This window comes from Mustela erminea, chromosome 17 (genome assembly GCF_009829155.1).
Source record: "Mustela erminea isolate mMusErm1 chromosome 17, mMusErm1.Pri, whole genome shotgun sequence".
NCBI lineage: Eukaryota > Metazoa > Chordata > Mammalia > Carnivora > Mustelidae > Mustela > Mustela erminea.
In genome coordinates, this window is record NC_045630.1 from 69,171,906 (window position 1) to 69,187,802 (window position 15,897).

General features: G+C 50.0%; 1 protein-coding gene across 18 annotated transcripts in view; it reads left to right on the plus strand.

The window, feature by feature from the left end:
• The window catches only part of GON4L (gon-4 like), a 67,749-nt gene that overhangs the window by 4,987 nt on the left and 46,865 nt on the right, over positions 1-15,897 (plus strand). For 17 of the 18 annotated variants that reach the window (XM_032318709.1, XM_032318710.1, XM_032318712.1 and 14 more), the window contains one exon: positions 4,194-4,385. The exons of the other annotated variant lie outside the window; for it this stretch is intronic. In XM_032318709.1, the coding sequence (XP_032174600.1) occupies positions 4,194-4,385 (192 nt within the window). The remainder of the gene's footprint in view (positions 1-4,193; positions 4,386-15,897) is intronic. 18 annotated transcript variants of the gene reach the window in all.

Here is a 15,897-nt window from a genome sequence, read left to right on the forward strand (position 1 = left end):
TCCTCGGGATGGCGGCACAGGCGTCGGAGGGGCTGAAAATGGGTCGGGCGTTAGGTGTGCAGAGTGGGAGGTGTGCTTTGGGGCCACCAAGGACAGACAGAACTCCGAGACTGGAGCGGGCAAGAGCAGGAGGAGAAACGACCAGGGCGTTCGTCGCGCTTCCTCAAGGAAAGGGATGTGGAGGAAGTGGACCGGCTTGGGCTGAGAAGGATGACAGGAGGGGGACCTGGAGAGAGGGTAGGACAAGTCGGGAAGGAGCAGAGCTCTGAGAACGAGGCACCTCCTGTGAAGGTTAGTGACCAAGGAGAGAGAATGGGGCCCGGCAGGGTTGGACGTGGTTGAGAGTGGGCGCGGGAGAGCTCCTGGGATCAGATGATGGAGTTCGGGGGGGGGGGGTTCCGGGGGGGGGGCACGCACTGGCTGACATGCAGCGGGAGAGCGGGGGCAGCCAGGGAGGCCGTGAGTCCCCGAAATGGCATCTCCACGCTTGGCTGTGTCTGGAGGGGAAGTGGGCGAACCTGGAGAGGACGCAGGATTCTGGTGCCAGTAGGGAAGGAATGGGTGATTCACTAGGGTTCAAAGTCGCGCAGCTGCTGAAGAGTGGAATCTAGAGATGTTTTCAGTGGTTTGTTCACAGATGTCCAAGTGCAGGTGAAGAAAGTGTAGCTGACCTCCAGGCGGGAGCGGCTGAGGGTTATCTGTCACGCCGCCCCCTCTTCCTTAAGCTCCGTCCTTGGAAGTGGATTCTACCATCATGCACTTTAATGAGCTGTAACACCAGTGAAAGAAGGACTTGAGGAGTGTCTATCCAGAATCCTTTTTTCCCCCAGTACCTTTTTTTTTTTTTTCTTTTTTGCGGAATAGAAATATAACATACAAAACAGAAAGGAAGAAAGAAGATTGGGAATTCATACATATGCATTTTGAATAATGAAAAGCTTAAAGAAGAAAAGAAAAATCTTATTTTTATTTTTTTTACAATCTTACTCTGTACAGTAATTACCATTGAAATTTAGCATTGGGGCGCTTGGCCGGGTCAGTCATTGGAGCGAGCGACTCTTGGTCTCTGGGTTGTAAGTTTGAGTCCCATGTTGGGTGTAGAGATTACTTAAAAGTAAAATCTTAAAAAAAAAAAAAAAAGAAAAAGTGTGTATTTGTTTTGTTGTTTTGCTTTAAGTAACACCTAGTATTATAATTTTGTAAAAAAAACCCAAAAAAGTCTGGGTTATTTTGAAGTGTAGCCGCTCCGCTTTGTCCGTGGTTTCCGTTACCTGAGTCAGCCACGGGCTATGACGCTCCGACTTCACCTCCTTGTAAGGCCGGCGGCTGCCTGACGCCCTGCCTGATGCCGCGCCGTCCGTCTTGGGCCCTCCCCTCCCGTCATCCCTCACGTAGGCATCGCATCGTCTCCCAGCATCACAAGAAGAAGAGTGAGTACAGGGTAGTAAGGTATTTTGAGAGACAGAGAGCACATGTGTATGACTTTTGTCAGAGTACATCGTTAGAGTTGTTCTGCTACTAGTGATTGTTCATCTCACTGCCGGATTCATGAATTAAATCATCACAGGAATATACAGGAGAAAACACGTTGTGTGTAGGGTTCAGCGGCTAGGGTTCAGGACTGTGGGACGTTTCAGGTATCACAGGGGCTTTTGGAACCTGTGTCCCGGGGAACCAACAGGGGGCCACTGTGTCAGCGTGTCGCTCCAGTGTGAACACTGTGAAATCATGTTTCCAAGCTGCAGGTGCTAGTGATTAAGCCTCGCCTGTGTTGGTGTGTATTCTAACAGAATTTTAGCCCTTACCCCTCTATTTTTTTTTTTTGAATTTTAATTGTGTGTGTTTTTTTTAACCATTTACATACCCTGATTTCTACTTTTTTTGCCTTCTAAAGTGATTAACTCAGTCAGATTTCAGCTTATAATTAGTTGACTTGTACAGTTCTCAGCTAATTGTTTTCATGTTATCAATCCACACAGACCAGCAGTAAACAAGGTACAGATGTGCTTTGTGGCGTTTCCCCTCCCCTGCTCTGTCTTACCCTTCTCAGCTTCCCTTTCGAGGGGCTCTGAGCATCTGGCACACGGAGAGAGGAAGGGAGGGGTGGGGTCCCTGTGGGGTTCTCTGAGGCGGGGGTTAGATTGAGAAGCCATGGGATGTGGTCAGTAGAAGGAACGTTTTGGGGGCGCCTGGCTGGCTCAGTTCGAAGAGAATGTGACTCTTGATCTCAGGGTGGTGTGTTTGAGCCCCGTGTTGGTGTAGAGATTACTAAAATCAATAAAACTTGAAAAGAAAAGGAACCTTTTCTTTATGGCTGGTAAACCGTAGGGACAGTGTTACAGTTTTTCCAAGTACGTTTTAGGTAGTAGACGTACCGATGGAAACTACCAAAGTGAACTTCTGACATGTTTATTTAATAAGTCTCTTATGTTGGTTCGGTTTTGAAAACGTTGACATCATTAATTGTGCAGCTTGTCCGAGACTGTTGATGTGCTGTTGATTGAAGTTCTCTTTTCTGAGAAATTTGCCTGAGAGCAACTTTGGATTTGGTGGGTTTGGGATCTGACTCCTTGTCTGGTCCCCATGAAAGGCAAAGCCGTGGGACGTTTTAAAATTGCAGCAGAGTGCTGGGGCGCCTGGGCGGCTCCGTGGGTTAAGCCTCTGCCTCTGGCTCAGGTCATGATCTCAGGGTCCTGGGATCGAGCCCCACATTGGGCTCTCCATTCAGTGGGGACCCTGCTTCTCCCTCTCTTTCTGCCTACTTGTGATCTCTCTCTCTCTCTCTGTCATATGGGTAAATAAAATCTTTAAAAAAAAAAAAATGCAGAATGTTCCTGGGCTCTGGAAGTGAAGCTGGAGGTTGAGAGTGTGAGCAAATCAGGACTGACTCATGGCTTCTTTAGGATTAAACCTTTTTTTCTTTGTTGGGGGAGAGGATGGTCCTGTTTATTTACTTATTTAGTTTTAAAAGATTATATTTATTCATTTGACAGAAAGAGCACAAGCAGGGGGAGAAGCAGGCAGAGGGAGAAGCAGGCTCCCCGGCAAGCAAGGAACCCGATGAGGGGCTTGATCCAGGACCCTCGGGTCATGACCTGAGCCGAAGGGAGACCCTTAACTAACTGAGCCACCCAGGCCTCCCAGGGATGGTCCAGTTTAAAACCATGTTTACAAAACGAAAGAAACCAACAAAGATGTTTAACACCCGTTGAAAGTCCCAGTGTCGTGGAGCAACAGGTGACAGCATGAGGACGGCTCTGCGTCGAGCATTGATCTCTGCTTTGAACATGTGTAGACTGTACTACACAGACATGGAAACAGTTCAGAGATACCGGCAGTGCACCGTGGAAATTCACGCGCCCTGTCCCTGTGCTGTCATCCCGCCCGCCCTGGTGCTTGTCTCAGGAGCCAGCAGTCACTGTTCAGCACACCTGTTCTGCCTGGGTTTTCCTCCCCGTGAAGCTTGGTTGTCACGTTGACTTTTGCTACAGAATGAATGTTCCCTTGCTTTTTAAACACCCTGTCTTGCCCGGCAGAAGGATAGCACTCGTTGAGAGTTGAGATGAAGAGGGGACAGTTGTCTCGTGGACTGTGGAACCGTACGCTGATAGTTCTACGGCGGTTTGTACGCTAATGCTCTGTAGGATCTACCCAGTCAGAAAGTTCAGGACATTTACAATGGGTATCGCTTACGGTGGGCAGAACGTGGTGTTAATGGTTATCCGTATAAGATACCCCTTTGTCAACAGGAGTGTAACAGCCCCTCCCCCCACCAATGATGGTACTGATTTCTGCATAGGAAAAAAGTACATAACTCAGAGCATATTAGCAGTAGAAAGACCTTGGGGTGCCTGGCTGGTTTAGTCGGTAGAGTGTGTGGCTCTTAATCTCAGGGTCATGAGTTCAAGCACCATGCTGGGCGTGGAGCCTACTTAAAAATTAAGAGGGGAAAAAAAAAGTAGTAGACCGTAGCCATTACGTGGTTCAATACCTGACATTATAGGTGAGTGCCTTGGAGCTGAGCTTTGATTCCTTACGTACACGAGAGGGAAGAATGCCTTTATGCTGTATGCATCGTTAATGGAGTTACCCAGCGATAAAGGACTTTATAGCAAAATGCTGATTCCTACAACGTGGTATCTGGTGTGATTGATAATGGGCAAAGTGTGGAGCAATACTTATGATTCTTCCAGGAGAACCTCAGTTGCATTCTGGAGGGGCGATGCCTTCGCCGCCCTTAGGCAGCCACTCTGCAAAGCCAGGAGCCCAGCCTGGGAAGTCCCCTCAGCCAGGTGTGTGTGGCTGTCCTCAGGAAAAGCCCCTCGGGAATCTGGCTCCGCAAGTCGAGGATGAGACAGAGGACGGTGGGCTCTTCATCCCGATGGGTGGGCTGTTTTCTTCTTCTCTTTTTTCGTAATTGAAAAAAAAAAAACCTTCTTTATTGAAGCATGATATGAAGTATGAATATGCAGAAAACTGCATGTGTCCTAAGATATCCTAGTTCCCTGAGTTTTCGGAGACTGAGTATACCCGTGCAGCCAGGAACCAGATCAAGAAACAGAGCATTACCTGTACCCTAAGTCATCTGTTTCGGTTGTTATTGGCGCCTCCCCCGTGGAGGACCGTTTTTCTCCAACTTCTGGCAGCCCAATTTGGTTCACTGCTTTGTACTTTGTATGAGTGGAGTCCTGTGTTTGTATGTCCTGTGACATACATGTGTTTTTCCACTCATCTGCTTGTGTCTCTGTATCGGCCCACGCCATTGCGTGTATCTGTAGATTCTTGGTTTTCACTGCTGTCTAGTATTCTGTTGTGTGAGTAGCCTAGGTTTTCTGTGTCTATTTAACTTTATTATTTTTTTTTAAGTTTCATTTAATTTTTAGAGAGAGAGCTTGAGAGAGAGCAATCATGAGGGGGGTTGGGGAGTAGAGGGAGAAGCAGACTCCCCGCTGAGCAGGGAGACCAATGTGGGGCTCCATCCCGGGACCCTAGGATCATGACCTGAGCCCAAGGCAGATGCTCAACTGACTGAGCCACCCAGGAGCCCCTCATTTTTTTAAAAATAGATTTTATTTATTTATGAGAGAAAGAGAGAGCACGAGCAGCGGGTCAGAGTCAGAGGCTCCCTGATGAGCAGGGAGCCTGATGCAGGGCTGGAAACTAGGACACTGGGACGATGACTTGAGTTGAAGGCAGGTGCTTAACTGACTGAGCCAGCCAACTGCTCCGTGATTTCTTTCTCCTACTGCAAATACTAGTGTTGATCATGCGCATTTCATCTGAACTTGGGGGAAGGCGCTCCAGATTTGTCTGGGGGTTTTGTTTTGTTTTGAGAAGTGGCGAGGAGGAGGGTCAGAGAGAGAGAGAATCTTAAGCAGACTTTCTGTGAGTGTGGAGCTGGACACGGGGCTCAGTTTCATGCCCCAGAGCTCACAGCCTGAGCTAGAATCAAGAGTCAGATGCTTTACTGAGCCAGCCAGGCTCTCCTGGTTACACACGAGAGGGTTGTGGACTTTTTGTAGAGAGATATATATATATATATATATATATATATTTTTTTTTTTTTTTTTTTTTTTCTCCCCAAGATTTTATTTATTTATTTGACAGAGAGATCACAAGTAGACAGAGAGGCAGGCAGAGAGAGAGAGAGGAGGAAGCAGGCTTCCCACTGAGCAGAGAGCCCAAGGCGGGGCTCGATCCCAGGACCCTGAGATCACGAATCGAGTCGAAGGCAGAGGCCCCAATCCACTGAGCCACCCAGGCGCCCCTAGATATATATATTTTTAAAAGATTTTTAATTATCTGTTTGACAGCGTGAGTAGGCAGGAGAGGGAGAAGCAGACTCCTGCTGAGCAGGGAGCCTGATGCAGGGACTCCATCCCAGGATCCTGGGATCATGACCTGAGCCAAAGGCAGACACCTTACTGAGCCACCCAGGAGCCCCGTATTTTTAGAGATAGGTTGTATCAGATTAAGGGAGTTATTTTCCTCATTTTGGGGGACTTTTTTTTTTTTAAATATTTATTTATTTGACAGACAGTAAGCACAAGTAGGCAGAGCAGCAGGCCGAGGGAGAAGCAGGCTCCCTGCTGAGCAGGGAGCCCGATGTGGGACTTGATCCCAGGACCCTGGGATTAGGACCTGAGCTGAAGGCAGACGATTAACAACTGAGCCACCCAGGCACCCCTGGAGACTTTTATCACGTAGTGAATTGTACCAGTGCTTTTCTGTTTCTATTAAGGTGGTCTGCAGTTTTTCTTCTTTATTCTGTTAGTGATGTGGAGATTTCTGTTGATCCTTGTTATCAGATTTACTGAGATATAATTTGCATTCAACAAAGCGTATCCAGGGAGCTTTGAAACATGAATATGGTTCTGTAACTGCCACCACCGTCAGCACATGGGACATTTCTCTCGCCCCGAAAGCTCTCTTACTGCCCGTTGCTGACCTGCCTTCTCGGCCCGGTGTCATCCGCGCCTCGCTCTGCCCTTGCCGTGCTCTCTGCTGCCTTGCCGGTGCTCGCGAACGGTTGGGAGGCGCTGCGTCTGCCGCCGTCGCCTGGTGCAGCGCTTTGGAGAGTCACTCGTGTCCTTTCCGTCGCCGAGTAGCGCTGATGGACATTTGGGTTGTTTCCAGGTTTTGCCTGAAGATGCTGTAAACATTGACATATTAGGTCTTTGACAGACGTAAGTTTTCATTTTTCCCGAGTGGATCACCAGGATCCACTTAGGGCGGACGCACGTGTAACTTGATGGAGGCCGCGACCCGTTTTCCGACGGGGCTGCACCGTCTGACGCTCTCAGCAGCCGCGTGAGATCACGGCCTGTCCCTGCCTGGGCGGCAGCTGTCGGACATTTACGTTTTATCCATTTCAGTAGGTGTATTTCTTTGTGGTTTGAACTTGCCTTTCCCTAAGGACGAGTAATATAGGGCCTGTTTTCACGTGTTTGTTGACCATCTGTAGAGCTCTGGTTCCTTAGGGAGGTGGTTCCGTGACCTGCGAACAGGAGCTGGTTGGCCTTCCTCTCCGGCTTGTTCGTCTTTCCTGTCTCCTTTCTCTTTCTTCCTCTTCCTCTGTCCGTCCTGCTTTGCTGCGCGCTGGAGGGGACCCTCAGTGCTGCCCAGAGGAGTGACGCGAGCGGGCAGCCCCCCTGCGCTCGGCCCCCGGGAGCCGGAGGCCGTTCTATGCTCCCCGGGAGTTGTGCTGAATTGATGTCGATTTGGTGAAAAGCTTGTCCTGCGTCTGTTGAGATTTTCTTTTGTTCCTGCTTTTGGTCTGTTGATGTGGTGAATTATATTGATCGATTTTCAAATTTCAAAGCCATTTTGCACTTCTGGGGTAAACCACACCTTTTGATTGTGATATATTACCTTTTTATATATTGGGGGATTGGACTGGTTAATATGTTAAGGATTCGTGTACCTGTGGCCAGTAGTGTTCTTGTACTGTCTTTGGATGGTGTGGTCTTGGGGTCATGCTGACCTCGTAAAGTGAGTTGGCAAGTGTTCCCTCTTCTCTTTGTTTTTGTGTTTTTGGAAGAGCGTGTGTGAATTGGTGGTATTTCTTCCTTAAATGTGTTGTTGAATGCACCAGTTAAGTCCTCTGGGCCTGGAGTTTTTTTTGTAGACGTTTTTAATTATGAACTCTCTTGGTTCCTTTCTCCTGCTCTCCTTCCTTCCTTTTTTCCTTCCAGGTTTTATTTACTTATTTGAGAGAAAGTGAGTAAGACAGAGAGAAGGAATGGGGGGAGGGGCAGAAGCAGACTCCCCGCTGAGCAGGGAGCCCAGGACGCCAGGATCCCAGGACCCCAGGATTATGACCTGAGCCAAAGGCAGATGCTAAACCGACTGAGCACCCCAGGCGCCCCTGAACTCAGTTTCTTTAGCAGATACAGGGCTGTTCCAATTATCTACTTGTTCTTTTTTTTTTTTTTTTTAAAGATTTTATTTATTTATTTGTCAGGGATAGAGGGAGAGAGAGCGAGCGAGCACAGGCAGACAGACAGGCAGGCAGAGGCAGAGGGAGAAGCAGGCTCCCTGCCGAGCAAGGAGCCCGATGTGGGACTCGATCCCAGGACGCTGGGATCATGACCTGAGCCGAAGGCAGCTGCTTAACCCACTGAGCCACCCAGGCGTCCCTATCTACTTGTTCTTGAGTGAGCTTTGACAGCTGGTGTATTGCAAAGTATTTGTTTCATCCAACTTGGCAACCTTGGCATAAAGGTTTTCATAATATTCCTTTGGTGTCTTTTTTTCTTTTTTTTTTTTTTTTTAACAATTTTATTTATTTATTTGAGAGAGGGAGAGAACGTGAGTGCGCAGGCACACGTGAGTTAAGAGTGGGTCAGAGGAGAGAGAATCTAGGTGGGCTCCATGCTCAGCAGGGCTGCATCCCAGGACCCTGGGATCATGACCTGAGCTGAAGTCTGACGCTTAACTGACTGAGCCCCCCAAGCGCCTCCTACTTATTACATATTTTAATAATAGTATTTGAGGCATCCGTTTCCCTTTAAGCACTGGTGTTAGCTGTGCCCCACACACGTGCTGTGTTGTATTTCATGACTTCAGTTGGTGTGTAGCCCTTTGGCATATCTCCTTTGCCACACGGCTTGTTTAGAAGTGTGTCGTTTGGAGAAGCCTTGCTCTCTTTCTCTTACTGGTTTCTGATTTAATTCCCTTGTCTCCTGATTGTACTTTGTATAATTCCATTCATTTTTTACTTATTGATGTTTATTTTGGAGCCCAGAATATAACCACCCCCCCCTTTATTCAGGTGTTGAATATAATCTTTATGGTAGTTCTTCCATTTGTATTCGAAGAGAGCAGGCACTCTGTTGTTTGGAAGCGACTGACTGTTCTCTCAAAGCTGATTCCGCCGGTTGATAGCATTGTCTGGTTCTTCCCTTTTTACAGCTTTGTATGTGGGGCGGTCTGTTTGTCACTTACCGGGAAAGAAATAATGAGGTCTCCAACTTTAACTGTGGATCTGTCTGTATTTCCTTTCGGTTCTACCTATTTTATTTCTTAGTCTTATTTATTTAAATAAAAATTTATTTATTTATTTGAGGGAGAGAGAATGCATGCATGTGGCAGGGAGGGGTGGAGAGAATCTTAAGCAGACCCCCGCCCAGCACAGAGCCCAGCACAGAACCCAATGCGTGGCCCAACCTCACTGCCCTGGGGAGATCGTGACCTGAGCTCGTAGGTGGCAGGAGGTGGCTGCCGGAGCTTCTGAGCCTGCCAGGCGCCCCAAGTTTTGCTTAGGTAGGTGATCTCTGCACCCCATGTGGGGTTCACGTTCACAACCCCAGATCAAGAGTCGCATGCCCTTCTGACTGAGCCTCTTACAAAGACTTTATTTTTGGTATTCTCTGTACCCAGTGTGGGGTTTGAAGGGACAACCCTGACATCAGGTGTCCCATTCTCTACCAGCTGGGCCAGTCAGCTCCGCGGGCTCATTCAGTTCAGTGTCTGACTCTCGGTTTGGGCTGTGGTCGTGATCTCGGGGTGTGGGATGGGGCCCTGCCGCAGGCTCCCCAGTCAGTCCGGAGCCCGCTTGGGGTTCTCTCTATCCCTTGCTCGTGCACGTGCTCGTGTGCTCTCTTGTCTTCCCTGAAATAAATAAAAAACTTAAAAAAACAATTATTAAATTTTTACTTTTACCACATCCAAAACAATACAAGAACTTTATAGCAAGCAATTTCACTCCATGTACCTACTCCTGTCTTTTGTGTTATTAATACTATATTTTACTTTTTTGTAAGTTTTAAATCCCTAAGATGTTATTTTCAGTACTTTAGTCAGTCAGTATTCATTTACATTCATCACAGAGTTAATCTTTCTGGTGCTCTTTGATTCATCCTGAAGTTTTTTTGTTGTTGTTTTTTAAGATTTTATTTGACAGGGAGAGACACAGCAAGAGAGGGAACACAACAGGGGGAGTGGGAGAGGGAGAAGCAAGCCGAGCACGGAACCCAAAGTGGAGCCGATCCCAGGACCCTGGGATCATGATCTGAGCTGAAGGCAGACGCTTGACAACTGAGCCCCCCAGGCGCCCTCATCCTGAAGTTCTTTGCTTTGCCTTTATCTGGGATTTTTTTTTTTTTTCCTTTTGAAGATTTTCCTTTAGTATTTCTTATGAACCTGGTCTTATTTATGTCAGTGAATTATGTCAGATTTTGTCTGGAAACAAAATATATTTAGTTTTGCTTTTCTTTATTATTTGTATCTATCTTTGTTTCTGTCTATGTTTCTGTCATTATTTATTTTAAGCTGGACTTCCCTTGTGGGGCTTGAACTCAGACCTTGAGGTCAGGGGTCATGTGCTCTACCGACTGAATCCGCCAGGTGCCCCTGTTAAAAAATTTTTTTTAAAGATTTTATTTATTTATTTGACAGAGAGAGAGATCACAAGCAGGCAGAGAGGCAGGCAGAGGGAGAGGCTCCCCGATGAGCAGAGAGCCCGACGCGGGGCTCGATCCCAGGACCCCGGGACCATGACCTGAGCCGAAGGCAGCGGCTTAACCCACTGGGCCACCCAGGCGCCCCCCACATAGAACTTCTGACCTCTCAGATGCAACCTGCTGTTGACCAGAGAAGCCTCACGGGTAGTGAGGAACATGTTTTCTCTTGTGTGTAACATCTACGCGGTCTTTGCAGCAAAGTGAGCCAGAATAAAGAAAAGGTTATGAAAACCCTAAGGAAGAGGAAATACATTCACTATACTGTATTTATTTTTATTTCCATTTATTTATTTACTTAAAATTTTTTAAAACTTATTTTCAGCATAACAGCCCTCATTGTTCTGCGCCACACCCAGGGCTCCGCGCAATCCGTGCCCTCCCTGATGCCCACCACCGCGCTCCCCGACCTCCCGCCCCCGCCCCTTACTTATTTGCCAAGAGTCTCTCGTCAGAGCGAGCGCGCGCGCCGGCAGGGGAGCAGCAGGTTCTCGGCCGAGGACGGAGCCCCACGCGGGACTTGCTCCCAGGACCCCGGGATCGTGACCTGAGCCGAAGGGAGACACTCAAGCCGCTGAGCCGCCCGGGCGCCCCGGACTGTGTGTGTGAAAACAACCCGCGTGTATGCGGGCCCGCGCAGCGCAAACCCGGGTTGCCGGAGGTCGGCGGGGTTCTGTGTGCTTCCGCGGTTGATTCGGGGGCAGGTTTCACCTGCGCCGAACAGCAGTGTCGTCGAGGCCGGCTCCCGAGAGCGGCTGCGCGGCTGGCGGGGCGGGGAGGCCGCGTCGCTGCCGGAGACCCGGGTGCGCCGTCCGCTCCGGCTGCGCCGGGTGCGTCGTCCGCTCTAGTTGCGTCGGGTGCGCCGTCCGCTCCGACTGCGCCGGTGCGTCGTCCGCTCCGACTGCGTCGGGTGCGTCGTCCGCTCTAGTTGCGTCGGGTGCGTCGTCCGCTCTAGTTGCGTCGGGTGCGTCGTCCGCTCTAGTTGCGTCGGGTGCGTCGTCCGCTCTAGTTGCGTCGGGTGCGTCGTCCGCTCTAGTTGCGTCGGGTGCGTCGTCTGCTCTAGTTGCGTCGGGTGCGCCGTCCGCTCCGACTGCGCCGGTGCGTCGTCCGCTCCGACTGCGTCGGGTGCGTCGTCCGCTCTAGTTGCGTCGGGTGCGTCGTCCGCTCTAGTTTCGTCGGGTGCGTCGTCCGCGCTAGTTGCGTCGGGTGCGTCGTCCGCTCTAGGTGCGTCGGGTGCGTCGTCCGCTCTAGTTGCGTCGGGTGCGTCGTCTGCTCTAGTTGCGTCGGGTGCGTCGTCAGCTCTAGTTGCGTCGGGTGCGTCGTCCGCTCTAGTTGCGTCGGGTGCGTCGTCCGCTCTAGTTGCGTCGGGTGCGTCGTCCGCTCTAGTTGCGTCGGGTGCGTCGTCCGCTCTAGTTGCGTCGGGTGCGCCGTCCGCTCCGACTGCGCCGGTGCGTCGTCCGCTCCGACTGCGTCGGGTGCGTCGTCCGCTCTAGTTGCGTCGGGTGCGTCGTCCGCTCTAGTTGCGTCGGGTGCGTCGTCCGCTCTAGTTGCGTCGGGTGCGTCGTCCGCTCTAGTTGCGTCGGGTGCGTCGTCCGCTCTAGTTGCGTCGGGTGCGTCGTCCGCTCTAGTTGCGTCGGGTGCGTCGTCTGCTCTAGTTGCGTCGGGTGCGTCGTCAGCTCTAGTTGCGTCGGGTGCGTCGTCTGCTCTAGTTGCGTCGGGTGCGTCGTCTGCTCTAGTTGCGTCGGGTGCGTCGTCAGCTCCGACTGCGCCGGGTGCGTCGTCAGCTCTAGTTGCGTCGGGTGCGTCGTCAGCTCCGACAGCGCCGGGTGCGTCGTCTGCTCTAGTTGCGTCGGGTGCGTCGTCAGCTCCGACTGCGCCGGGTGCGTCGTCTGCTCTAGTTGCGTCGGGTGCGTCGTCTGCTCTAGTTGCGTCGGGTGCGTCGTCTGCTCTAGTTGCGTCGGGTGGTGCGTCGTCAGCTCTAGTTGCGTCGGGTGCGTCGTCCGCTCCGACTGCGCCGGTGCGTCGTCTGCTCTAGTTGCGTCGGGTGCGTCGTCTGCTCTAGTTGCGTCGGGTGCGTCGTCTGCTCTAGTTGCGTCGGGTGCGTCGTCTGCTCTAGTTGCGTCGGGTGGTGCGTCGTCAGCTCTAGTTGCGTCGGGTGCGTCGTCCGCTCCGACTGCGCCGGTGCGTCGTCAGCTCCGACTGCGCCGGGTGCGTCGTCTGCTCTAGTTGCGTCGGGTGCGTCGTCTGCTCTAGTTGCGTCGGGTGCGTCGTCTGCTCTAGTTGCGTCGGGTGGTGCGTCGTCAGCTCTAGTTGCGTCGGGTGCGTCGTCCGCTCCGACTGCGCCGGTGCGTCGTCAGCTCCGACTGCGCCGGGTGCGTCGTCTGCTCTAGTTGCGTCGGGTGCGTCGTCTGCTCTAGTTGCGTCGGGTGCGTCGTCTGCTCTAGTTGCGTCGGGTGGTGCGTCGTCCGCTCTAGTTGCGTCGGGTGCGTCGTCAGCTCCGACTGCGCCGGGTGCGTCGTCAGCTCTGATTGCGTCGGGTGCGTCATCAGCTCTAGTTGCGTCGGGTGCGTCGTCAGCTCCGACTGCGTCGGGTGCGTCGTCAGCTCTAGTTGCGTCGGGTGCGTCGTCTGCTCTAGTTGCGTCGGGTGCGTCGTCAGCTCTAGTTGCGTCGGGTGCGTCGTCCGCTCCGACTGCGCCGGTGCGTCGTCTGCTCTAGTTGCGTCGGGTGCGTCGTCAGCTCTAGTTGCGTCGGGTGCGTCATCAGCTCCGACTGCGCCGGGTGCGTCATCAGCTCTGATTAGCAGGAATCTCTTGTTTTCAACCACGTTCCATTTTTCTCATGGAAGGAAAAAATTAGATTTTGTTCTGCATTTTTCCTAGTCTGATCTTTATAGAGGGGCTTCCTTTTTTAAGGTTTACATTTCAGCTCTTCAGAGTCAGTGGAATCCCAGTGTTTTAGAAGATAAAGGATTGGGGCGCCTGGGTGGCTCAGTGGGTTAAGCCGCTGCCTTCGGCTCAGGTCATGGTCCCAGGGTCTTGGGATCGAGTCCCACGTCGGGCTCCTTGCTCGGCAGGGAGCCTGCTTCTCCCTCTGCCTCTGCCTGCCTCTCTGTCTGCCTGTGCTCGCTCGCGCTCTCTCCCTCTGTCTCTGAAAAATAAATAAAATCTTTAAAAAAAAAAAAAAAAGAAGATAAAGGATTAGCTCAGCAACAGTGTGACAAACAGTGGAATTCTCTGCTCTTTTCCGAATATTCGGTGCGGTGTGTCGGAGTTCGGCTGTGTTCCATCCTTCCTGTACTCCTAATAACAACTCCGCAGTGAGATCAGAGATCAGAGGAGAGACACGTGCCATGCAGTTTAGACTTTTTAACCCCATTTTGATGGGTTGTTTATAAGATAGCGCCTCTAAATGAAATTATGTTATTTCTGATTTTTCCAGGAGAAATACGCGCATTTAAATTTTATGATAAACTTTCTTCACAATTCATTTAAATAATTTTTAAAAAGATTTTATTTATTTATTTGACAGAGAGACCGTGAGAGGGAACACAAGCAGGGGGAGTGGGAGAGGGAGAAGCAGACTCCCCGCTGAGCAGGGAGCCCGATGAGAAACTGGATCCCAGAACCCTGGGATCACGACCTGAACTGAAGGCAAACGCTGAAGGACTGAGCCACTGTATATGTATATATACATATACGAGGGTCTTATTTAAGTAATTTTTGTTTCATTTTTTTAAATGGTATTTTTAGTCGGGCTAAGTGTTTCAATGTATATCTTAAAGCATTGTTACTCAAAGTAGGGTCTGAGAACCAGTGCCAATTTGAGAACTGGTTTGAAACAAATTATTTATGGAAACCCAGAGTAAAAATTTAGAAATTTTGTAACATTTGACATGATGGCTACATTCTTAATTTTATTTTATAAAAATATAAGTCTAGGGCGCCTGAGTGGCTCAGTCATTGAGCGTCTGCCTTCGGCTCAGGTCATGATCCAAGGGTCCTGGGATGGAGTCCTGCATGGGGCTCTCTGCTCAGCGGGGAGTCCATATCTCCCTCTGCCTTTTACCCTTCTCATGCTCTCTCTCTTTCTCTCAAGTAGATAAATAAAATCTTAAAAAATAAATATAAATCTGTAATGGTTTGGTCAAAAGCAAAACTAGCTCTTTGTCAAAGACAGTTTGAGAAGCTCTGTTTTAAAGGATAGCTCGATTCCTCATCAGCTGACTATATAAAATTTTATAAAGTTTAGCTGCTTCCTTTGTATATTTCCTTCATTGGCCTTCTTTGTGGATTTTGGCTACATTTTGTATGTCTAAATTTTATAAAGAAGATTTTATTGTTTTGGTGATGTTTTAGTTAACCTTTTTTTTTTTTAAGATTATTTATTAATTTATTTGACAGAGAGATCACAAGTAGGCAGAGAGGCAGACAGAGAGAGAGGAGGAAGCTGTCTCCCCGCTGAGTGTAGAGCCTGATTCAGGGCTTGATCCCAGGACCCTGGGATCATGACCTGAGCCGAAGGCAGAGGCTTAACCCACTGAGCCACCCAGGTGCCCCAAAATTTTTAAAGATTTATTTATTTATTTATTTATTTGAGAGAGAGAGAGAGAGAATGAGAAGAGAGAGGTCAGCGGGAGAAACAGACTCCCCACTGAGCCTGATCCGGGACTCGATCCTGGGACTCCAGGATCATGACCTGAGCCAAAAGCAGTTGCTTAACCAACTGAGCCAACCAGGCGCCCCGTTAACAAACTTTCTTGTTTCTAGTATGGTGTTAATAGTTTGAACTTATGTCATCTCTTTGAAACTTTTCCCCTCTAGGTTAAAAATTTTTTTAAAAGATTTTATTTATTTATTTGACAGAGATCACAAGTAGGCAGAGAGGCAGGCAGAGAGAGAGGAGGAAGCAGGCTCCCCGCTGAGCAGAGAGCCCGATGTGGGGCTCGATCCCAGGATCCTGAGATCATGACCTGAGCAGAAGGCAGAGGCTTAACCACTGAGCTACCCAGGTGCCCTTAGATTAAATTTTGCAGTTGATATTGTTATTAATAACGTGGTAAGATAGGAGCTTCCATGGGGGTCCGAAATCCTTGTTCTTCTTCTCCTGGGTCATTGTTGCTGTGGCGCAGGGAAGATGAGGAGGGAAGGCGTGTGGCAGAAGCTGAGGCCTGGCTCGGTTGGTCTGTGTGAGCGGGGGTGCAAGACGGTGGGGGCACTGGAAAGAGGCCGTCCGGAGCAGTGCGGAGAGAATGGGTGGAGAACTGGTGAGGCGAGAAGAGAGATACACAAGGACCTTTAGGGAGTCGGTGTGTAATTCCCCTTTTGCTGGTTTCTCAAAATACAAGTGGTAAAGAGCTTTATCATTCTTTAGGTGCTTTGGGAGGTTTTGTAATTCTTTGCAGGTGTCTTCTTGTGGGTCATACCTTGAAGCAGCACG